Raw genomic sequence first — 26,966 nt, 5'->3', positions numbered from 1 at the left:
CTCGCAGAAAACATTAGTAGGATTTAACTATTGGCATGTTATCAATAATTCCTCTTCCTTCGGGTTCAGCTCTGTTTACCTATCCAGTTGCTTAGCAACACAAGCTGCAGCTTTTCCACACAGTCTTTGTGTTTTATCTTGTTACGATACGCTGCTAAAGGTAAAAATCTGGTAATATTAAAAGCTGGTTGACAGGGGTCTGTAATTAATGCATTTCATTAGGTGTGGATTTGCATTCTCTGCAGTAGCTATCTAGATTCCACATGAATAACCGTGTAACATTGGGAAAGCTACAAAGGTGAGGTATGGTCTGTAATGGGTGACTTGTCTTTCTTTCCATGTATCTCTCCAGATTACCAGAATTCAGAGTGAAAGCATTGCTATCATATAATCTGTTATTATAGCATATAATCTAAGCTGTACTTCGTATACGGTAAGATCTGTTACAGACCATACAGAGCTTTTCCAGCAAAGGGATGAAAAAAGGGTTAGTAAAAAAAATCCATTTAACAAATAAACTGGCAATTCCTAATTTTTTCTCATTATGGGCCATTTTATCAGCGTTAATACAAAGTGTCCTGCCCACTGTCTAGGGACTTTACTTTTTATTAAACCTTCGCACTGCTGTCAATGCTGTGATGGGATAGTGCAGTATTTCCCAAACCAGTCCTCACGCCCACCCCTACCAGTCCAAGATTTAGTGATTACTCGGTTATGTCTAAGGTCTTGATAGAGAGAGAAAAAAAAAACACGTTAGACACCACTGGGTAAGCCTTAATTCCTTGTGGGGGCGTGAGGACTGGATTGGGAATTACTGGAATAGTGTTTAGGGTGTGTATTCAGCAGTCGATAAATTAATAAGTGAAATATGTCACAAATAAGTAAATTAAAATGGAAATAAATTAGCCCTAGGGGGCAGCGATCAGTCACTGCAAGAGGTAAGGATATAATGTGCCCTCTGTGTACAGATAATATATAAAAACACCTTAATACCCGTTTAGTTTTGGTTTTTACACATTGAATGTGCATTCCCAAAGTGAGATATAAAGTAATATGGATTGTATGTATTTATAGCACACAGCCATGTTCCATATAGAGTACAATATGCCTCATTAGGGTATTTGCTGCGCTCCTGGTAATCATAGGTTAAATAAATCACATCTTTCAGAGTATCTTAAGCCCAGTAAGGTACAATACTCCAAACTAAAGAAAGATATTACTAGTATGTCACCTAATCATTCCTGAGAAGAAAGGAATTAGTGGATAACTAAAACCAGACTCTCCTGTCATTGAAGAACAATATCTCACAGTAAATCCTTAACAGATTTGAACGACATTATTTCGGGATCACTAGATAATTTACTTTTCCGTAATCCCCCATAATGTCTCCAGTTACTAATGTCAGGCAAACATTTTAATTCCCAATTTACGGCAGATTTAGCGAAGGCCTTGAATCTACACAATACATGCGTTCCTCTGAACCGTTCTGAAATATACCATGTTCAGCCTATTTAGAACCCTAAAATACAAGGCGAGTATTCTTAGAAAGGAGGTGACACTATTACCTCTATTTTCTGTTACACTTGTACATATGTTCTAATATTGCATACACAAATGTATCTGACAGGACTACCCGATACTCTGTAATAAGATAATTATCGAGCAGACACATCTATTCTGGTAAAGATATAGTGAACTGCTGAATAATAAGTGCAATCTCGAGAGGCAGGATACTTGGCCGCCATGTGTCAAAGAGGTCATAGGACCACAATAAAAAGCACTTTGAGTCAAGAATGTAATTAAAGTCTCAGCATAAAATTAAGCCAGTGATAAGACCTCAAACAGTTGTTCAAAAGCTGTACAGATATTCACAATGGTAAAAGGTAAATTATAGGTACTAGATAGTATCATATATCTTGCCTTCCACATGTGAATATTGTTTCTGTAAGTGGAATACCCAGCCCGAGTGAAATCGTTAGCAGCAGCTTCTAATGACATCCTTATGAGATGGAGCATGCATGTAGACCTCATATACGTTATTTTCCCCATAATTCTCTAGAGACCAGCATTACACACACACAGCAGTGAAACATCACATTCAGCTCGTGGCAAACTTAGAGGAACACTCAGAGAAGCAAAACCACTACATGGTGCTGAAGTGGCTATGGTAGCAGGAGTGCCCTGTATCCACCCCATTATAAATGGTGGTGGTTTGACTTCTTTCCTGGGATTAACTGAGCTCTGCTACCTCAGCCAGAGAGACAGAAGCTTCAGTACGACATAGCTTTGCTTAGACAGAGAGCTTTCTCTAGTAGAGACAGGTAACGGCTCCTACTACTTCCCAAATAAGAAGTAAGAGTGTTCGAAAATAGTTTGACTGCTTATAATGGGGGTGCCAGCACTCTGTAGTGGTTATGATATTTGGAGTGTTCCTTTAACGTGAACACCACGGAGCATTTGAGCTCAGGTAAATGTGAGTTACATCGAATCTGTCTATATAATTTTTCCATCATTACATGCAATTAGATATACAGTGGGACCTCGGTTTACGAATATAATGAGTTCTCCGGGACGTTTCTTATTGTGAAAAATTTGCAAACCGAAACGCGGTTTCCTATAGGAATGCATTGAAAACCAACTAATCCGTTCTGGAGGTCAGAAAAAAAGGAAAAATGAGCTGGCATGGAAACGAACCTACAATGCAGAACACACAATAAAGGGCATGCAAACGACGAAGCTCAGCTCCCTACCTTTCCACAGCTTGAGAAATGCACCAAAACATCCAAAAACAACTGCAAACAATTTCCAGAATGGCTCCAAAACTCGATGCAAAAGCCGCTCCAACACCTCCAGACTCGACATGGCGAGGCTCCAGCATGCAGAGGGCAGTGCTATATACCTCCCAGGTGCAATGCATCCTGGGGAAACTTGCTTTGTATTGCGAAAACATTTGTAAACTGAGGCATTATTTTCTATGGATTTTCATTTGTAAACCGAAAATTATGTTAACCGAGTCGTTTGTAAACCGAGGTCCCACTGTATTAAAGTATATTTTACTCAACATGTCTTTTAAGAACCTTCCACGTTTTGTAAACAACATCACTAGTCATACATTTGACTAAACAAGAACCTGTTTCTGAGAACACCTGCAAACAAGGGGCTTTCAGAGGATTCCTTCAATTCTTTCATTCCTTTTTAAGTTTATATGCAAGAAAAAATGTTTTTTTACATTATTTATAGAATCACCCAGTACTCAGATCTGTGTCAGGTCATCTGTCCATTCTTGACAAAAAAAAAAAAAAAAAAAAAAAAAGGATGCTGGTAAAATGTTCTAAACCGTGCAATATTTAATGTATCCCATAGTAACATCACAATGCTGCAAATTAATCTGCAATGTCTTGCCACAGTTTGGTGTTACACAGCTCACGGTGTCAGCCAGCTAAAGAATATCTACTCAAACAGGTCTCTCAGCTAATATCTCCTAAGGGACTTGTCTGCCGTCAAAGTCCCTGCCACTTTTTGTCAATTTGACAGTAAGGTAAAAGCAGGCCAGATGTGAGCTGAGACTCCTACTTAAAATTCAGTAGGTTAAAAGCCAAAGTCATGTCTTCGGTTCTAGAGCAGGTTGGTTTTACCGGAGAAACGGAAAATCTGCAGGCTCTATTATGTTTTTTATTGATCACTTTTTATATATTTTACCGTTTTTGCCTGGGATTTTGTTGAAGACATTTTACTTATATTATAAAGGTAATATTTTGAAAAATACTGTAAAAAAAACAAACCTTTAAAAAGTTACTAATTTTCAAAGCATCGTTCAGATTTCCACTAGTGAGTGGGTCTGTCTGCAGCTACCGACACACCCTTTCCTAACCAGTTATAGACCTCCATCCAGGAGAGTCTCAATCTGGTCTATAAGGTCTATTCCCTACACTGAAACCTTAGCCCAGCCATACAGCAGCTGCTATCAGTTATATATATATCGTTTAGTTATCTGATAAAAGTAATAAATAACGGAGGTTCAGGAATAAACAACAGCACATAGAAATATATACTTATTATTATGAATGTAGAGCCTCCTGATCTTTCTGCAATCATAGCATAATACTGTATATTAGCAAATATAGATCTATTAAAGAGGTAATGGGTCACTCACAATCTCCAGAGCCACAACAAGCAGGCTCTGGCTAGGATGGCAGCTGAATAATAAGCGTATTCAGGCTGTGAGCTTCACTTCTATGGAGTCTCCTTCCTGGTATCACATAAAATATAAGTATATATTTCTATGTGCTGTTTTTTATTCCTGAACCCCCGTTATTTATTACTTTTATCTATTCATCTTGTGTCATTTGAGTGATTTAAGACACTGGGGGTTGTGGCACTCATATCTGCACGCTAAGCGCCAATCCACCTTTATTTTACCCTTTTTTGGATTTAATACTATATACCTGTTTAGTTATCTGAGCTGTGCGCACCAACTGGCAAATCCACCGTTTGTGGCTCAGCTCTCTTTTCTAGCAGGTCCATACTGTGTATGTGCCACGTTCAAATTGCACTGATATTGGGCATTCTTCAGCTAGACAGTGAGTTCTGAGGGGCAGTAGCTGTTCTCATTTTTGCAAACTACAGTTCTAAGACATTGCCAAGGTGACAGTGCATAGATTCTCAGAAGACGACTATGGTTGTTCTATGCACCTTTGTAATAATGCAAAGTTGTTATAGTGCTTTGAGTAACCGTTCAATGATGCATTGCCTTGTGGGTCCAGTACAAACACATACATATGGGATTGCTAACACTTCAGGGAATGCAGTTTACGTGCCAGTGAGTCCAGTAATATATTACTTTCTAGATGCATGGTACAAACATCAAACACCCAAAAGTTAAAAATGTTAATTTACTGGAAAAATTACTTTTTTTTCTACTTTTATTTGCAGAGATTTGACTACTTCTGCTGACATTTTGATCTCCGATACACTAAGTTGAGGAAGATGTGCAATGCAGATATCAAGAGACCAATCGGAAAATAAATACTGCTAATTCCACTAAGAGGGATATAGTACTTACTACCCAAGCAATCTGCAAGAGATCTCATCCAACCCGATAAAAATATGCAGGGATTATAGAATTACCCCGAGTGTGAGGAGATTATAAGTAACGCTAACTCTCGGGAAAGCGACAACTTTAAAGGATCAGATGATACAACGCTAATTATATTTAAAAAAGGCTAAAGGTAAATCTGGGTAAAGGGTTGGGAAAGAAATAAAAAAATATATTTATTGCCGGCTGTAAAGTAGTATTTGTTGAATGTACAAATTTGACAAAAAACATCTATTTGCAGAAACTCAAATACTGTAATATCATGAGAAAAAAATAATCCAGGGTCAGGGAATAAGGAGAAATAATAGAGCAATAAAAATGGAACAGCAAATGGGTGAAAGATTGATACTGTACATATAGTAAACACACTGGAATAAAACATCTGGCTGCGGCTGGAGAAATAATAAAGATTCTCTGATAAAGAACTTCAGTCATGGAGATAGCTGAAATTAAAAGCATAAAGCACGAGAGTCCAACAAGGTTTGTGACCTGTCCTCCAACAAACACCGCTAAATACGTGAGAACAGGCGCCCCTATACATAGCACGACTCTATGAGAGAGCTTTATTTTATTGTTTTTAAAGAGAAGTTTGCGTGTGCTACTCTTTGCAATTTATTGATATACGATTTGTATCTTTGGTACATAAACCAATAATCCAAGCTCAGATGATATTACAGACTGTTCTGCAGAATGATGCTATCTTACGCAGCCGTCACAGAAATCGTATGACACATCTTAGCAAAATAATATAATAAAATATTCCTGTACGCAGAAACGTTATACCATTCTCTTGCTGAAGAATGGCATCACCGATGCCCAAAGGTCATGCAAATACTTTAAGTGTAAGACATAAGTGTGAGAATATATACCAGGTCACAAGTCACAGTAGATAATGCTATCCCCCAAAAATGTGTCTGATTATACTGGATTTTCAGTGCTGGCAGAGAAAGAATGGGACAGACAAGGTAAGTGGGGAGAAAGTAAAGTAATGAGGTAGGGAAGTGGGACAAAAAGTAGTCATGACTTATTAAGGGAAGGGAGTGAGATAGGTAAGGATTAGTGACATGGTGATGTAAGATAGTGGACAGGTGGCATGTGGGATGAGAAGGGGAGTGGAGGAGTGACAGTCTGGAGTGAGGAAAGTTAAATTATGTCTCCATTATTTATCCTGATCCATTAACCAGAGGGAATAGTAAGCAGAGAGAGATGTTTGGAATGAAATAAAAACATAGGATCACATATGACTAAACAAAGATTGTTGACTGTGATAATGAAATGAGAATAGGGAGAGGATGGGAGAAACAAAGCTGATTGATCGGTTATTTGATCCTCACAATTTGTTAAAACAATGGAAAATAGTTTGACAAAAATCGGAAGGGATGCACTCAGAACTACGATAAGCTGCCGTGGTTGGTGCTTGAAATGTACTTTAAACCTTCACCTTATTCCTGATTCATTCAAATTGAACTAAACGCCGTTGGTTTATTTTGTTAGGACACATTACCCTTTATCTGACCTTCACCAGACTCCACGGGCTGTGATGTACTGCATTCAGAGAGACACCGGTTAGCTATGTTTATTTCTATCTATCTTGCTCTAAGTTTTGAAAAATCACATAATAACAAGTAAAGGGAGCCTGCTTGCTCTGTGGTTATTTAAGGAGGCATGTTCCAGGCATTGGGCCATGCTACAGGTGTATGCTACTATCTGGTACATCGGAAAGAGACACACAGAGTAATCTCTGCACGACTCTTTGCTTTCTTTACCAGCGATGCAGAAAATGTGTGCAAATCAACAGACAGAACCCAACAGCCAGCTTGAGTCTAAATACCTTTTTCCTGCAGAAAACACAGGAGCAAGAATTAAGCAGCAATATGTCTGGAATCCTATAATGGGAGAGCCCGCAGCTAATCAGATGCATTCTCACCTATTGGGTACAGCTGGGGAAACGCAGACATTACTGTCCTAAGGATAATGAGGAGGAGACCAAAAAGGACTTAAACAGAAATTAAAATGCATTCATGTATTAAGAAAGGAGAAGTTTAACTCAAAATGACATTCATCGGAGTGTTTTATTAATTTTGGCGCTGGAAGGAGAGGAATAACATCCCATTTCCCTTTGTTGCTAAATAGAAAGCAGGGGGCCAGATGCTGGCTACACTCACACATTGCCATTGTGTATTATTGAGAGATGTGGAGATCACACAGAAGCCAGCACAATTAAATCTGTTTCATGCCAAAAACAGGGACAGGGAGGTATGAATTATTGGGCTGTGTTGCAAATTAGTCACAAAAGGACCTTGCAGGCTGTGAAGGTAACATTATAACACCCAGTCATTATTTTTCATGTGTCTCTCTGCAACTCCTTTGGTTCGTTTTGCTTACTAAGATTATCATTTATTTATCAGACAGAAAGGAACCAATACTGCTGGTTCTAAGAGCTTGGTCCACAAGCTTACACTAAAGCTTACACTAAATGAACCGTAAAAGATGGGCAGGCAAGCCCAATAACCGTTACAGATATCTTCAACGTTGTGTGCTCTCCCTTATAAATCCATTTCTGTCAATAAATTACTGGCCCTTTAACACTAGCAAGTAATAATATTGTAAGAATATACTGGCGTACCAAAACCCAGAGTGCGCCATTTCAGTTCTATGCATTTTTAAATTCAAGAACAGCATATATTTATTAGGGGCATACATTATTTATTTCCCTGTATTCCCCAGTAAATTACATGGCTATGTATACAGCATATATAGCATTGCCTTGCCGAAGGCTGTGTTAATAAAATGTTATAACCTTTAATAATTCCAGCAGAAGAAAGGTCAGCTGTGTATGTGCAGAATGAAAGGGGAGGGCAGTTACTAGACCCCAACCTGCACATTTTCGAGGAAGACAACATCCAGGTAACAACAATGAGTGCGATCCAACTATGGAAGACCACGGCTTGGTTTGGATTGATTTAAAATGACACATTTTGGATTAAGACATACAGTAAAATAAATGACAGTTAATGCAAGAAATCAGATATCCTCAGGTTAACAAGCAGGAATTGTGACGTACTGGCCAGGTCATTGCAAATTTTAGTCTAAAATAGCCAATTTTGTTTTTCCAGGTCTGCAATTGGTTTGGTGATTCCCATTTCAGTGATACCATCTCTAGTTATCTACCTACTTTCTATTCTCAGCATGTGCATAGAGTTGGAGATCTTTCTTTCTTTTTACTATAACACAGGCGGAGTGCATTAATCCGATGGTCACATCTTATTTTAAACAATAAGGCTGACGGACGGCATAGTTTGGAAAATGCCAAATTGTGCAAAATACGTAGCTTTGAGCCTTCTAGATACACAATAGAGTTTATTGACTAAATTCAGAAAATACAACACAAAAATCTAAATGAAAAAAATAATAATAAAAATCAAGCAATAACAGCCGAGCTGATTACTATTTTAGTCTGAATTTAAATTTCAGTTCCCTACAATTTAGAATTTAGCAATTAAACCCTGATTTGTGTAAAGTGATGCAAACAGATTTTTCATGGAGAAGAGTTTTCTGTATTGTGGCTTATGGGAAAATTCTCAGCATCTAAATTAATGCCAGTGTTTCACATTCAGAAATAAAGCGCACATATCAAGATCTCCGCAGGAATCATCTCTATCCTCTGAAAAGCACTTGAATCAAGATGCACTTTATTGACACTATTATACAAGTAATTGCTGGGGGTCTCAAAGTGGGATTGTGGGGTTTGTAGCTATAAAAACACTATAACAGGTAACCTATGTTTCAATAACAAATTAAGCAAAGGGACACAAAAAAGAACCACTGCAGCTAAACTAGGTCATTGTCCAATTAAGGATTTTGTTTACAGGTAACAATAAAAAATCTAGAATGTTTTAGCCTTCTAATATCCAGTAAAATAGGAGGCCATGACATAATGGATCCCTGTAAGTAACGTGTCAATAAATAGGTTTGACATAAAACGTGCAAGGCTGGTAATTGTCATTGCTGCTCAGTGGTGGAGCTGAGATACAGATATTCCCCACGCTGGGTAACACACGGTGGCCACAGATATCCCCTGTGGGTTCATCAAAACCTCCTAAATGTAACTCTGAAAGTGACTCAATCCTGATTTAGGACCAACAAACATGTGGAACATGGCAGAGTAGCTAGTTTGGGTTTTGCCCAATTAACCAATGCCATGCACAGGCTCTTATAATGCTTCCTAACCATCACTCTGCACGCGGGTACCTGAGGCATTGCTGTGGCCTATATATCTAATATAATACTCCTCCCCAGGAAGACTTGTCCAGATACCCGCCATCCTAAATACTGGGAGGTATGCTGCCACCTTCCGGTTCTTAAGGCTCAGTACACATGTTGCTGTTCCAGATTGTTTTTAGGAAGTGCCTATTGGCATAACCTCTAATGTTACATATTTTTGTGACTCAGTGAACAATAAACTGAACTGGAAGACGTTGCAGAACGAGCTTTCACATACTGCCAAGCAGATCATTTCCAGATTAGACATACCGTATTTTCCCATAGCAGCACACTTATTGTCAGTTGGGAGTTAGTCTATCTAATCCAAGCAATCTATGTTTTATCCGTTGTACAAAGTGTCCATTTTATCAACATATTTCTTATTTTAACACCCTGCAAGTTCTTTACCTAAAATCCTTCTCCCACATACTCCAAGCATATGTTAGACTGTGGAAATGTCAGCTTAATTAGACAAAGTGTGAAAACGGCTTAATATTGAAACAATATTTCCTAATAAACCAAAAACAGACTATAAATTCCAATCTGTACTACAATCCCAGGTTCCATCAATCATGGACCATATATCCACCAGCCAGAATACCAGTTATCCTCATGGACCATATCTCCACCAGCCAGAATACCAGTTATCCTCACTATCCAGGATATCTCTCATGTCATATTCAGGATGAATTACTGAGGAGACTACACCCAGTGGTGTATTTTGGATTTGTGCTGCCCTAGGCACGACTAAATTTGGGCACCCCCAAAATCTAAATGTGCCCCCCCAATTCGTGTCAAGGCTGCTTTTTTGACTGACAGACACATGCCCTCATTGATACATGCACTGATATACACTCACTGACAGATACACAGTCATTGGCACACACTGTTTAACCAACGCACACTTTCACTGACAGACACACACCGACAGGCACACACTCTCAGATACACATAAAATGACATACACACAGACACACCCATTCTCACTGAAAGACACACACTTTCACTCACTCACAGACACACACTGACAGCTACACTCACTCACTCACAGTAAGGTGGACAGCCCCAGAACACGAGGCAAATAAGGAATTTGTCTGGGAGCTTGTTATGGCATTTCTTGGAGCCCCCTTGAAAGTGCCGCCCTAGGCAAATGCCTTGTTTCCCTTGTGGTAAATACTTCCCTGACTACACCTGCTATTGGTGAACTAACTATTAAGCACTGGGCAATGTAGGGACCATTCTATTTACAGAAGATGTACACATGCCCTAATAACAAGCAAGCCATACTCATGGAAACAATCATGACGAGGTTATTATCCCTTTACAAAATATACAGCACAGGAACATGGTCCCTTCATGTGCAACGTTAAATATCTGCCCAGTTTCTGATAGAGGAAAAGCCTCTCTCTATGCCAAGGCTTTTAACCCTCATTGATCTATCACTTTCTCTCTCCCAACACAGCTTCCACCCGGTTTATCTGTAATTATATAAAATATGAGCTTAGAAACCAGCTGGATAGTCCATCATTCAGTGCAGGATATTCGGATTTTTGAAAAATGTTTTTTTGGTTGTTTTTTTTCAGAACAATTTATTCCTGTGTAACAAAGGAATTGCAACATCACACCCTGTCACCTTCACTGGCCGTCTACAACAAGAAGTCAAACTGCAGCTACACACCTCTATGTTGCTACCTCTGCACCATAAACTTTCCCCACACAATGATATTAAGATACTGCACACAGTTTTTGAAGAAAATACAAAACAGCCTTATTGTCAGTCTAAACAGAAAGATATCGCCAGGGAACAGAAACCTCCCTCCTCGATTACTCATTTATAGATAAAAAACAAATAAATCAAAACACAATATGTTTTATAGATAGAAGCTGTTCTGTCAATTGCTACTTTCATTGTCTATAATTTAGATTGTGCGTCTACAGAGAAAGACGCTAACTAAAACATACTGTTATTAATTAAATGTTTATACTCCAAGGGAAACCAACCTCAACGAGAACAGCCATTCTTTTTTTCCTGAAAGAAAGCAATATGCAATTATGTGCCTTGAATAGTTATCAATACATACTGTGCAGGCTGTCTAGCTGACCTCAGCTTTAAATGTAAACTTCACCGATTTCTTGCCGCTGGAATCTTTCCCTGGGCCATCATAACTAATTCTGTTTGTAACATGGTTGTAGTTTACATTTTTTTTGCCTAGTAATTACATACAGATATGATCTATTCCCAGGCAAGGTGTATATATATATGTATTTCTACTTCAAATGCAATGCTTTCAGGCACAACAGTCCCTAGATATATGGGATGGGGGGAGGTAATGCGTTTGAACTATTAGCCAAACAGGGAAAAGAGATCTGAGGTTTAACACCTAAGAAAACATCTTTGTAACTGCTTGGGATCACGCGCGTGGTTATCTCTCCTATGTCATGTTCTATCTTGGCACTGTTCATTCTGAGTTCCATTGTCAAAGACGGCAAAAGGTTACAGAGACACTCCAGGCACAAACACAAACAGACCACTGATAGGTTGCTTTGCTATTTTTTTCTATTAAACATAATATTAATAATTTTATGTATAAACCATCTGCCAATCCCTCTGTATGTCTCCGTAAATATTTTTTTCTTTGTTTTTACTGCCCCATTCCAGCTGTATGCGACATCAAACCATATAAACAGCAGGATCCTGAGAAATCGCACACACTTTCATAGCATTCTATGACAATCTAATACAGACACCATGTGGCCACAGCAACGTAGTTCTACACGCAATGTGAGTGAATCTATCCACACCGTACAGCTCACAATATAAAGCCGAAATCTACAATTCCTATAACTATTCCTATGGGCTTTATTTTCTCCTCCAGTCTACAATGCAATAAACAAATTATATACTTACATATTTCTTCAGGGACCCCACAGTACAGTGAATTATACTGCTGGTTATAGTCAGACGGCACTATTTACCATACAGAATTAATTCATGTCTCCTCCTCCCCCCACCCCTCACACTGCATTACACCTGTAAGTGTGTATAGGTAAGTGAGCATGTTTGTGTATGGGTCACTGAAACAGGGTGTCCTTGAGTGTGTGTGTAAATGATATACTAATAGAATGTATATCAAAGTGATACTGAAGTGGTCATGGTGGCTGGAATATGTGCAGCATTTCGCTTTGAAACGCTACACATATAGAGTTTAACCTCGGAGGTATAACTACATCTCTGGCTGTGTCACAGGGGGCGTCATTAGACATGCTGTCCTGAGGAAAGTCCCAATTCGGGACTGAAACGTTGACTACATATGGCATCTATTTTTTATCCTTGATGTGAATAATAAAGGTTATATTTTAAACGGAGACTGTGAGTGCAGACCATCACTTGGAATTATATATATATATATATATATATATATATATATATATATATATATATATATATACACTGCTGTGTGTGTGTGAGGGTGCTGTTAATGTGCTGTGTGTGTGAGGGTGCTGTGTGTGTGAGTGCTGGTAATGTGCTGTGTGTGTGTGTGCTGTGTGTATGTGTCTGAGGGTGCGGTGTGTGCGTGAGGGTGCTGTGTGTGTGTGTGATAGTGCTGGTAGTGTGCTGTGAGGGTGCTGTGTGTGAGAGAGGGTGCTGTTAGTGTGCTGTGTGTGTGAATTTGTTTGGAGTGATTGTGTGTGGGGGTGGGGGAGACAGATTAGGAAAGGTAAGAAGGATTCCCCCCTCCCTTCTTACCTTTTGCCAGGGAGGGGGGATCCTTGCTGCCATCCCTGATCCCTGGTGGTCTTAGTGGTGAGAGTGAACTCTAGCCTGCAGGGCTAGAGTTCACTCTCGCGGCAACGCTCCTACTTTGCAAGAGGATCCCGGCGGAGCTGCTGGCTAGAGCTCCCCAGGTCCTCTTTTGCCTCTGGGCCGATGAGGGAGATCTTTGATCTCCCCACCAGCATATGGAGGCACACAGCAGGGCCGGTACTCAGATAGTAGATCCTGTGATCTCCCCTGCCGGCCTCGATCCATGCGGGGGGGGCGGAGATTAGGGTGTGCCCAGGCACACCCAGTGTTCTATCAAATTTCCTTACCTGTGAAAATCCCCTACCCTTGTTACTTCCGGTGAGGGAAATAAGCTGGATCCTGTGCTGCACATGCTGCTAGCACTCCTGCTACTCCTCCACAGCAAGGTCCTGGAAGGTAAGTAAAGCTAGTTTTACACTTTCATTATAGTTCGTGCATTCACTAAGCTTAGGCACATGTGACAGTTAAGTTTAATGTTCGGGTTCAAATTATGGTTAGGATTAGGGACTTGTTAGGGTTAGAATAGAGTGTGAGAGAGGTTAAAATAATTTACCTAACCCTAATTTGAACCCTCACTTAACCCTAAATATTCCATGTCCTAAGCTTAGTAAATGCACTAACTATAATGAAAGTGTATAACTAGTTTTACTTACCTTCCAGGACCTTGCTGTGGAGGAGTAGCAGGAGTGCTAGCACGCATGTGCAGCACAGGATCCAGCTGATTCCCCTCCCCGGAAGTGACGAGGGTAGGGGATTTTGATGGAACACCAGCGCACCCCGTGTGCACGCTTATATCTAGACTTCAATTTGACGTTTGTTTTCCCATTGACCTGATGACAGATACCCGCCCTATCAATAAATACAATTTTAAGGAGTGCCCTCGTTTTTTATTTTAAGCAGACATTTCAGTCCCATTACCTGACTTTTCTTACAATATCAAGGTAACAAGGCTGAAATGTTTCCATCCCCCCACCTATTCTACACTGATGCAATAGAGCTGACAATTTATCCCAGGTCAGTCACCCCCCTCCCCCTCCCCTCCCCCCACCATCAAACCCTAAATCTATACAGTGAATTATAAAAGGGGGTCAGGGGGTGAACTCTAGCTTGGAGTGTCCCTTTACGTACTTTTGATGCAGTTATTGTCTGGTATTTATGGGCAGATATTCATTTTATCAATTCGTTTGCACATTATAATAATTCATATTATCATATATGAGCAATGAATGATAACACGGCACTGTGTGCAGATATGTTTGTTTTACAATCACCAAACCAAACCAAACAGAGCAATATTCCTACTCAAAGTCTAGAATGTGAACGCTTCAGCTGGGAACCAGCTTCTTTCAAGTTATTTGCTCTGAGCCATAAAGAGTTTGTGTGGAGGAAGACAAAATCCATCTTTATTAATCTCTCTGGATCTGAGCATGGCAGGATGGGTTTATGTTAATTGATCTTACACATGGAAGTGTATATACCTCCATAATAACCCATTTATTAAAATCTAGATATGATCTTCCAGTACGAGCAGCTTCTCTGCTTTCCTTAGATCGTGTTTATTAAAACATTCCTCAGGGAAGCAAGACAGGAAAGGAAAGCGGAAAAAGAAATCGGAATAAAATTTAAAATCTTTATAAGATTGTGGGGTACAGCCTGCCTGGTGAAGCATACTAAACATGTTCATTTATTTTCTATTGCGTAGTCAAATAAATGCATTAGTGATATCCTACATTCCAGTATGGCTACTTTGTCAACTTTGCTACTGGCCAATATGACTATAGTGACATCATTGCTATTCACCAATATAGCTATAATGCCATCATTGCTACTAGCCAATCTGGCTATAGTGACATCATTGCTGCTACCCAATCTAGCTACAGTGACATCACTGCTACTGACCAATCTAGCTATAGTGACATAATTGCCACTAGCCAATCTGGCTATAGTGACACCATTGCTACTGACCAATCTAGCTATAGTTACATAGTTACATAGCTGAAAAGAGACTTGCGTCCATCAAGTTCAGCCTTCCTCACATTTGTTTTTTTGCTGTTGATCTAAAAGAAGGCAAAAAAAACCCAGTTTGAAGCACAATTTTGCAACAAGCTAGGAAAAAAAATTCCTTCTTGACCCCAGAATGGCAGTCAGATTTATCCTTGGATCAAGCAGTTATTACCCTACATTGAAAGATTATATCCTTGAATATTCTATTTTTGCAAGTATGCATCTAGTAGCTGTTTGAACATCTGTATGGACTCTGATAAAACCACTTCTTCAGGCAGAGAATTCCACATCCTGATTGTTCTTACAGGAAAAAAAACTTTCCTTTGCCTTAGACAAAATCTCCTTTCTTCCAGTCTAAACGCATGGCCTCGTGTCACATGTAAAGTCCGGTTTGTGAATAGATTTCCACACAATGGTTTGTATTGGCCCCAAATATATTTGTATAATGTTATCATATCCCCTCTCAGGCGACGTTTTTTCTAAACTAAATAGGTTTAAATTTGTTAACCGTTCTTCATAGTTGATCTGTTCCATTCCTTTTATTAATTTTGTAGCCCGCCTCTGCACTTTTTCTAGTGCCATAATATCCTTCTTTAGAACAGGTGCCCAAAATTGCACAGCATATTCAATATGTGGTCTTACCAGTGATTTATAAAGAGGCAAAATGATATTCTCGTCCCGAGAATGAATGCCCTTTTTCATGCATGACAATACCTTACTGGCCTTGGCCACCGCTGATTGACATTGCACATTGTTGCATAGTTTGTTGTCTATAACAATTCCCAAGTCCTTTTCGTGTGTTGTTATCCCTAATTCGCTTCCATTAAGGGTATACGTTGCTTGTGTATTCTTTACGCCATAACTTTGCATTTTTCAACATTAAATTTCATCTGCCATTTGAGTGCCCAGTCCCCCGTTCTATCTAAATCCCTCTGCAGCAAAGTAATATCTTGCTCACATTGTATTATTTTACAAAGTTTTGTGTCATCTGCAAACACTGAAACATGACTTTCAATGCTGTCTTCAAGATCATTTATAAACATGTTAAATAGAAGAGGTCCCAGAACAGACCCCTGAGGGACACCACTTGCCACCTCTGTCCAGCTTGAAAATTTACCATTAAGACAACTCTTTGTACTCTGTTTTTAGGCCAATTTTCTACCCAAGAACAAGCATTTTCATCTAGACCGATTTCTTTGAGTTTGAACACTAATCTATTGTGTGGAACTGTATCAAATGGCTTGGCAAAATCCAAATAGATCACATCCACTGCAACACCCTGATCTATACTTCTGCTTACTTCTTCGTAGAACGCAATCAAGTTAGTTTGACATGACCTGTGCTTCATAAAACCGTGCTGATTTTTGCTGATAACCATGTTCTTCTGATAACATCATTGTTATTGGCCAATCTGGCTATAGTGACATCAATGATATTGGCCAATCTGGCTATAGTGACGTCATTGTTATTGGTCAATCTGGCTATAGTGAAATCATTGCTAATGGCAATCTGACTATAGTGACATCATTGTTGTTGGCCAATCTGACTACAATGACATAATTGCTACTGGCTAGACTGACTATAGTGATATCATTGCTACTGACCAATCTGACTATAGTGACATCATTGTTATTGACCAACCTGGCTATAGTGATATCATTGCTACTGACCAATCTGACTATAGTGACATCATTGCTACTGACCAATCTGACTATAGTGACATCATTGTTATTGACCAACCTGGCTATAGTGATATCATTGCTACTGACCAATCTGACTATAGTGACATCATTGCTACTGACCAATCTGACTATAGTGACATCATTGCTACTGACCAACCTGGCTATAGTGACATCATTGCTACTGACCAATCTGACTATAGTGAAATCATTGCTACTGACCAATCTGGCTATAGTGACACCATTGCTACTGACCAATCTAACTATAGTGACATTATTACTACTGACCAATCTGACTATAGTGACACAATTACTACTGGCCAATCTGACTATAGTGACATTATTGCTACTGACCAATCTGACTATAGTGACATTATTGCTACTGACCAATCTGACTATAGTGAAATCATTGCTACTGGCCAATCTGACTATAGTGACATTATTGCTACTGACCAATCTGACTATAGTGACATTATTGCTACTGACCAATCTGACTATAGTGAAATCATTGCTACTGACCAATCTAACTATAGTGACATTATTACTACTGACCAATCTGACTATAGTGAAATCATTGCTACTGGCCAATCTAACTATAGTGACATTATTACTACTGACCAATCTGACTATAGTGAAATCATTGCTACTGACCAATCTAACTATAGTGACATTATTACTACTGACCAATCTGACTATAGTGAAATCATTGCTACTGACCAATCTAACTATAGTGACATTATTACTACTGACCAATCTGACTATAGTGAAATCATTGCTACTGACCAATCTGACTATAGTGAAATCATTGCTACTGGCCAATCTGGCTATAGTGACACCATTGCTACTGACCAATCTAACTATAGTGACATTATTACTACTGACCAATCTGACTATAGTGACACAATTACTACTGGCCAATCTGACTATAGTGACATTATTGCTACTGACCAATCTGACTATAGTGAAATCATTGCTACTGGCCAATCTAACTATAGTGACATTATTACTACTGACCAATCTGACTATAGTGAAATCATTGCTACTGACCAATCTAACTATAGTGACATTATTACTACTGACCAATCTGACTATAGTGAAATCATTGCTACTGGCCAATCTGACTATAGTGACATTATTGCTACTGACCAATCTAACTATAGTGACATTATTACTACTGACCAATCTGACTATAGTGAAATCATTGCTACTGACCAATCTAACTATAGTGACATTATTTCTACTGACCAATCTGACTATAGTGAAATCATTGCTACTGGCCAATCTAACTATAGTGACATTATTACTACTGACCAATCTGACTATAGTGAAATCATTGCTACTGACCAATCTAACTATAGTGACATTATTACTACTGACCAATCTGACTATAGTGAAATCATTTCTACTGACCAATCTGACTATAGTGAAATCATTGCTACTGGCCAATCTGGCTATAGTGACACCATTGCTACTGACCAATCTAACTATAGTGACATTATTACTACTGACCAATCTGACTATAGTGACACAATTACTACTGGCCAATCTGACTATAGTGACATTATTGCTACTGACCAATCTGACTATAGTGAAATCATTGCTACTGGCCAATCTAACTATAGTGACATTATTACTACTGACCAATCTGACTATAGTGAAATCATTGCTACTGACCAATCTAACTATAGTGACATTATTGCTACTGGCCAATCTAACTATAGTGACATTATTACTACTGACCAATCTGACTATAGTGAAATCATTGCTACTGACCAATCTGACTATAGTGACATCATTGCTACTGACCAATCTAACTATAGTGACATTATTACTACTGACCAATCTGACTATAGTGAAATCATTGCTACTGACCAATCTGACTATAGTGAAATCATTGCTACTGACCAATCTGACTATAGTGACATCATTGCTACTGGCCAATCTGACTATAGTGACATCATTGCTACTGCCCAATCTGACTATAGTGACATCATTGCTACTGACCAATCTGACTATAGTGACATAATTACTACTAGCCAATCTGGCTACAGTTACATTATTGCTACTGGCCAATCTGACTATAGTGACATCATTGCTACTGGCCAATCTGACTATAGTGAAATCATTGCTACTGATCAATCTGACTATAGTGACATAATTACTACTAGCCAATCTGGCTACAGTTACATTATTGCTACTGGCCAATCTGGCTATAGTGACATCATGACTATTGTGACATCATTGCTACTGTCCAATCTGACAATTGTAACAATATTGCTAATGGCCAAACTGACTATAATGACATCATTGCTATTGGCCAATCTGTCTACAGTGACAATTTTGCTATTGGCTACTCTGCATCTGAATACTGAGGTATCATTTTTGCCCTACCCACCCTTGCTAGTATCCAATCTGTCTGCCATAGGTGCATTCACATCCTAATACAAACAAACTTCTGGTGTTGCAATTATCTAAATCTCCTATTCTGTTTAAGCAGAGAACATCTTAAGGAAATATTCATGCAAAGTGCTTTATGGTTGTTTTACAGAAAACCGTATGGTCTGTCCTGATATAAAAAAAAAACAAAAAACGCAAAGCATTTTCTAAAATGATTGAGTATTTATGATATGCATGCATTTACAACAAATATAAAACATGTGGAATATCGCAAAACTATCTAATATGACAATGGAGTTATGGTTCAGGTTTATATCAAATACTGAATTATCTGATATATACAGTTCTTTCCTGTGAATATCAAACATTTTGAGTGTACATACCTGTTGGAGATCCTTCCAAAACATGACCAACATATGGTCCATCCCTGAAGATTGGTCGATTGTCATTTTGATCGATGACTGCTATTTCTAAATCAGCAGGTCCTTCAATAGTTTTTCCACTTTCGTCTATAACTTCTACTTGCAGCTGCACGGAAGAGACAAGAAAAAAATCACAATGGGTGAACAGGCTCAGTGTAGATAACTCAGTACAGGTCATTATTACAATAATTCTAATATAATAAAACAATACTCACCTCTGCAGTCTGCACCAAAGCGGAGTTTACTGTTCTTTATACTTAATAAAAACAGCCAAGCGTGGATTACTTGCTAATAGCCCTGATAAAGCTGGACTAACCCCTCCCACAACTCCAGGGTCACACCTTCACACACGTTTATACTATATGGACAGAAGCATTAAGACACACCTATTAATTATTTAATTTAGGTGTTTCAATCAGACACATGTCCGCAGGTGTATAAAACAAAACACCTAGCCATGCAGTCTGTATTTACAAACATTTGTGAAAAAAACAGGTTGTTCTGAACCTTTGCAATAAGTCCGTTTGTGAAGTTTCATCCCTGCTAGATATAAGTGAAATTATTGGAAAGTGGAAGCGTTTAGGAACAGCAGCAACTCAGTCATTAAGTGGAAGACCACATAAAGTCACAGAGCAGAGTCACCGAGTGCCGAGGCACATGTTGCGTAATAGTCAACAATCTGCTGATTCCATAGCTGAAGAGTTCTAAACTTCCACTGGCATTAATATAAGCACAAAAACTGTGTGATGGGAGCTTAATGGAACGAATTTCCATGGCCGAGCAGCTGAATGTAAGCCTCACATCACCAAGTACAATGCACTTTGGGGTCAAGAATTTACAAGCAACTTACAACCTAAATGGTAGTGGATTAGGGATAACTACACACGAGAAGGATTTGGGAATTGTTATAGACAACAAATTAGGTAGCAATATGCAATGTGGATCTGCAGTTGCTAGGGCCAGTAAGGTTTTGTCATGTATAAATAGGGGCATACATTTTAGGGATGAAAATATAATTTTGCCTCTTTATAAATCGCTGGTAAGACCACACCTTGAATATGCTGTGCAATTTTGGGCACCTGTTCTAAAGAAGGATATCCTGGTACTATAAAAAGAGACGAGCTACAAAATTGATAAAAAAAAAAAAAAAAAGAATGGAGCATTTTAGTTATGAAGAAAGGTTACAAAAAATACATCTCTTTAGTTTGGAAAAAACGGCACCTCGGAGGGGATATGATAACATTATACAAATGTATTCAGGACCAGTACAAACCATTATCTGGAAATCTATTCATAAACAGGGCTATACATAGGACACAAGGTCATGAATTTAGGCTGCAAGAAAGGACATTTAATCTAAGGCAAAGAAAAGGTTTTTTTTTTACAGTAAGAACTGGAATTCTCTGCCTGAAGAGGTGTTTTTATCAGAGTCCATATAGATGTTTAAACAACAATTGGATAAATACTTCCAAAAACATAACATACATGGAAATAATTTGTAATTAGTGGGGTAACAGCTGCTTGATCCAAGGAAACATCTGACTGCCATTTTGAGGTCAAGAAGAATTTTTTTCCTAGTTTGTTGCAAAATTGGAAGCGCTTCAGACTGGGTTTTTTTGCCTTCTTTTCGATCAACAGCAAAAACATATGTGAGGAAAGCTGAACTTGATGGATGCAAGTCTCTTTTCAGCTATGTAACTATGTAACTATGTAACTAAGTGTAGGGTCTCTAATGGTGTAAAGCACACCACCACTGGACTCTGCAGCAGCGGAAACATGTTCTCTGGAGTGACAAATCATGCACAGAAGCTTGATGGCTCAGTCTGGGTTTGGTGGAGAATGTTACCTGCCTGACTGCATTGTGCCATCTGTAAAGTTTGGTGGGGGAGGTATAATGATATGGAACTATTTTTCAGAGGTTGGGCTAGACCCCTTACTTCCAGTGAAGGGAAATCGTAATGTTTCAGTATGCCAAGACATTTTGGACAATGCCATGCTTCCAACTTTGTGGGAACAGTTATTACAGAATGACTGGGACTCACTGCACAAAGAAAGGTCCATAAATACACAGTTGGATGAGTATGGTGTGGAGGATCTTGACTGGTCCGCACAGAGCCCTGACCTTTACCCCATCAAACATCTGTGGGATGAACTTGAGTGGAGATTGCGAGCCAGGGCTTCTCATCAAACATCAATGGGTCAACTCGCAAATGGCTTCTCATCCAACATCAATGGCTCAACCAACTGAATAAATAGGCAACAATTCCCACAGAGACACTCCAAAATATTGTGCAATGGTCACGGTCATATAAAAATATAAAAGGTATACATCAGATTACCCGTTGCTATATAGAAGTGTAACTATGGTCTGGTACCTGGCATCAAATCATTGGGAATATGTAGCGGTACTTACCCTTTCATGGGGCCAGCCGGGGTCCTCTGTTCAAGCCGAGCGCGGTCCTGCTGCTGCATGAGCCGCGTGCGGCTCATCCGACGGCTGTGACAGGAAGGCGGGCAGTGACCGCAAGAAGTGGTCACGTGTCCCGCCTGACTAAGAGCGCGCCGCGGGTATCGGGTGCGTTCTTAAAGGGACAGTGGGAGCCTAAATTGGCAAAGGCCTCCCATTGGTCCCTGTCATGCCACACTCCCCATACACTTACCTTTTGGGGGCGTGGATATGACAGGGGCCAATCAAAATAGATGTTATGGTATATATACTCACCTTTTTCCCTTAGTTCCTTGCCCTATCGTGGTTTCTGTTTCAGTTCCCTTTAGCGCTTGTTGTGTTCAGTTGTGTTCCTTCGTACTTGACCTTGGCTTTGTTTCTGACTACGTTATCTCTTTATCCTTATCTGTTCTGTTTGCCAGCTTGCTGTTTACTGTGTACCAGACCCCGGCTAGTCCTAGTTTACGCTGTCTCTTTGTGCCCTTGACCTCGGATCGCTCCTGACTCTGTATCTCTCTCCTTTACGTCGAGTCCGGTCACTCTAAGGTCTGGTAGACGTATGTTGTCTTCTGTTTAGTTGAATTCTGCGTGTTGGGGTATATTTTCGTTACAGAATAACAGTAGCAGGAGTGCAAGGAATATTCACGTTTTAGTGGTAAATAGGGGAACAAGCAGTGTTACACACTGGACTTTATATATATTTGTGTAAAGGGCAAATAGCTGTATATGGAGTAAGGATCCAGCATAAGCGTAGGATAGTATAAAGGGAGCAAGTTGGTTGTGGTGTGCCGAGACCGACGATACGGTAGGCCTGTAAATAAAGAGGGCCCACCAAGGAGTAAGAAAGTAAAGTAAATGGAAAGAAAAGATAAAGTGTTGAAATGAGGAGTGGGTGGGAGGGTCATTCTGATATATAAAAAACTTTATGTGATGGATCCATAAATGTCCTTATCTTAAATATTCCTTTTAAATGCATTTCATTGAAGAATCTGTAGACTTAACTATCCTTCAGTATTTTCATATTTTACAATTGAAAACCACTTTAACAAGCCTGCACCCACATTAATAATGTACTGCATGTAAGGCACACTTCGTTCCTCAGTATAGCACAATGTTCTTTACCGTCATGTGACACGTTCATTATCTATAACCATATTATGAATTGTCTAGCTACCATTGAATCCTTCTTCTGAAGATGCACTTACGTATAAGTTTAACAAGACAAGCGGAATGCAGAAAGTACCAGGATATCTAAAGAGAGTAACAATAGACCAGATGACGTGAATTTGTAGACATGACTACTTGAAAACAAGTATTTAATAATCATTAAGAGCACCCCAACATTACTATAACTTTTAATCTACATATCGTATATCTTCTCATTCTCTCATCAGTACCATTCAATGTCAGGAAGTTAATTAACAATACAAACAATTTATTCATATATTGAATGTTTTACAAGGAAGATGCATTGAGGTTGCTCTTGTTTTTAAAGTATTATCAAACAGAACAAATGTAAAATAAACAAAAAAAGGGGCAGAGCTAGCTGCCATCCTCGACAGTCGCACATTCCTGAGTTTTCCCTTGCGTCCGACTTACCATGCATCAGGGATTTCGTCCTCCTAGTCTTGGTGTGTCAGAGTAAAACATATAAGGCAGGCAAATCGCAAATTGTGATTTGCTCTGAAGGGAGCAGGGCTCCCAGATGCCTACCACGGCTAGTTTACTCCAGTGAAACCTCTAAGTCAGGCAAGCCAAAATCTGCTCACCAAATAAAGCTGCAGTCCCAGTTACTGAGGGACCTCTGAGGCTCTTTCTGGAGGATCTCTGCTGCAACACAGCAACTGATATAGGCCTCTTTCAAGAGGAGCTGTCAAAGGACTCTGCCCAGCTTCACAATGTGGAACTCACCTCTCTTATCTCTCTAGAATCAAATCTCTAAATTGGAGCAGTCAGTCCAGGCCTTGCAAAAAGCTCAGACACAATTGAGCCTACAATTGACAGTTCTATAGGACCAAAGGAAATAAAACAAATTTAAAGTCTGAGGACTATTTGATGCCACAAACCATGGATGAACTGCCTCATCTTTTTAGAAGATTAATCTCCCAACAGTTTTCAACTAAACAAGCGAAAACCATGTTAGTGGATGTATGCTATCGGATCCCCAAACCTGCGGGGGTGAGAAGTGATGTTGTCAAAGTGTCCTGGACAAAACTACCTTTATGACTGCTGTCAGAAATAAGTCACATTATTGGTTTGAGGACAGGACACTTTTTCTCCAGATCTATCTAGGGATACAATGGAATGGTCTCTTCGCCCTTTTACCCAGAAGTTTTTGTAACACAAGATTCCATACTGCTGGGAAGCCCCTCACCCTGTACTCCCAGGAAACAGGGGCATTGAAAGTCCATGAAGCATCAGAAATCCATACAGTCTTTACCCAACTCTGCTTCAGTCCACTACAGAATAGGCAGCCTTTCTTGGTTCCTTTACCGCAGAAAGCCACTGTTTGTCCCAGATGCACAACGCAGAGACTATGAAACTAAATCTATTATCTAATAAACCACCTGCAGGGTGTTACAGTCAACGTTACTTTGCATGTGAGGGAGGGAGGGTGGGACAGGGAACTCTAGTTTCCCATCAATATTGATAATTGAATTGCTTGAGCCTCTCAGGGACCACAAGGGATACATATACCATATGTACATTTACAAGTTTTGAGAAGCATAGTTTAGTAGATTCCAAAATCCAAAAGTATTTCTCCTGTTTAAGATTACCCGCTGATGCAGGCTTTGCTTTTTCTGTGCGTTCTATTCTACAAAAACCCTCATCCAGGTGACAAGATATTTGACGCCTTATTTTAGCATCTTTGTTATATTTGCTTGTCATTATAATTATAACGTCTATGCATTGAGATAAACAGAATAAAAATTAAAAAAAAGATTAAAAAAAAAGTCAGAGAGCCATAACAATATAAAGAGGAAAAATAAGTAGAGTTATGTATAAAAAAAATATATAAAAGAAAATATATACCTTCAAAAATAGCCATTAACCATAAAAGGGACACTACAAGCACCAAAACAACATTAGTTTAATAGATATTGTGGACTACATCTCCCATGATGCTTTGTTAGCATTGTGAATGTAAGGGCATTAAGGGAGCATCTGGAGTGCTGAATGTTGCCTACCACTTTCATCATGCCTCTGCAGTCTCACTGCTCAATTTTCTGTAGGATTAAATCACTCTGTCAATGCAGCCCTAGTCACACCTCCCTACGTGCAACTTACACAGTCTCCCTGCACATTTCCTCACACTTACTGTAAAGAGAGATCTAATGTTTTAAATTCCTTTACTGCACAGTTTGTTTAATTTAGAATTTCATGTCTCCTGCATTGTTAATAGCCTGCAAGAGCCTCCTGTGGGTGATTAGAAGGGCGATTAACAGAACAGGGGAGGGTGGGGGGGTAGGGGGGGGGGGGGAAAGAACCCCACTGCACTGATTGAAAATGAAACCATGTTTCCATGTAGGCTGTGTGAGTCACATACAGGCTGCATAAACCAAAATAAAGATTTAAAGGGACATTTTCTTTTCAACACCAGCAAGCAAACACTTTTGAACAAACATACAAACCAAAATAAAGAAAGACTAACTTTGAAAAGTATGTAATACAAGTTTGTAAACTTATAAACTTGGTCTGATTGCATTGTTGGGCACGCCTCTCGACTAGCAGAGTTTTTTCAGCCTCACCATTTATCCACCCATCTCAGTTTCAGACCAGTTCACTAATGACAGAATCAGCAGGAGAGAAAAATCCAACACTGGAGCCTCCTCTGCATTAATCACATTGAAGAGGCAGGGACCAGCAACAAACTGATTACTTACATTGAGGAAGTGAGAGGGCACTTCTGATACCATAACCACTACAGGCTGCTGCAGTGGTTATAGTGCCTACAGTATTCCTGTAATTTATTCAAAATCCTCCTTTCTACTAGTGTCTATTCCAGAAATTAACAGTTACTTGCAACCGCAAGCCTAAAGGGTACATGGCACACTCACAGGGGGTGAATTTCTGCTCTTCAATTTTTACTCACCAATGGCTAGTTTACATTCTGAGCCATTCTCCATCCCAAACATTCCCTTAAACAAGCTTGGATTGTAGAATTATGAAATGGGTGTCCTGAACTTCAGAGTGCAAGTGTATACATCCTGCATGTGAGGTGCAATTCAATAAGCCAACTCATATGCAGCAGGATGCTTTGATTTCTTACATGCAAGTCTGATGCAGATCACTTAAAAGAGCTCAAGGAGTGCCCCCTCACCACCAGAGCTGGTTCACAACCAGAACCCAGGCCCTAGGCTGCCACCTTGACTACCTAATGAGTAAACCTGCTCTGCTTGTGAGGTCTGATCAGGTTTGTTGCAAAAGGCTTACAAAAATATTTATATACACTCTTATGTAAATAGAAGTCAAGCTGAATCATTACTACTTCTGTAAAGTCAATAATTAAAATAAATAAAAAAGAGGAAAAGGAAAAAAAAGACATCTTGAATTACTGTGTGTTAATCAGTGAATTTGGAAGGAAAAGCAAGGAATATCACGACCAACGTATTATTAAAAAATCCATACCAGAGTCTAATGGTTTCAAAGTCAATGTTCCTGCACAAACAAATTAGTACTTCAAAAGATAATTTACTAAATTCAAACCAACTACATAATTTCTTCTTATGCATTGAAAATCCCGTTAACGTGATGTATTGTTTAATTATACTCACTATCTATGGATGCTTCCAATCGCACAGATTCCATTCTGCGCATTATAACAGTTAAAGGGAATCAGTCATATATTGTATTT

At 39.2% G+C, this 26,966-nt stretch overlaps 1 protein-coding gene across 2 annotated transcripts in view; it reads right to left on the bottom strand.

Moving 5' to 3' along the window:
• Positions 1-26,966, bottom strand: part of CDH13 (cadherin 13) — a 535,505-nt gene that overhangs the window by 179,026 nt on the left and 329,513 nt on the right. For both annotated transcript variants that reach the window (XM_063437863.1, XM_063437864.1), the window contains exon 6: positions 19,627-19,771. In XM_063437863.1, the coding sequence (XP_063293933.1) occupies positions 19,627-19,771 (145 nt within the window). The remainder of the gene's footprint in view (positions 1-19,626; positions 19,772-26,966) is intronic.

This window comes from Pelobates fuscus, chromosome 12 (genome assembly GCF_036172605.1).
Source record: "Pelobates fuscus isolate aPelFus1 chromosome 12, aPelFus1.pri, whole genome shotgun sequence".
Classification (NCBI taxonomy): domain Eukaryota; kingdom Metazoa; phylum Chordata; class Amphibia; order Anura; family Pelobatidae; genus Pelobates; species Pelobates fuscus.
Note: the sequence above shows the minus strand (reverse complement) of the source record. Positions and strands in the feature narration are given on the sequence as shown.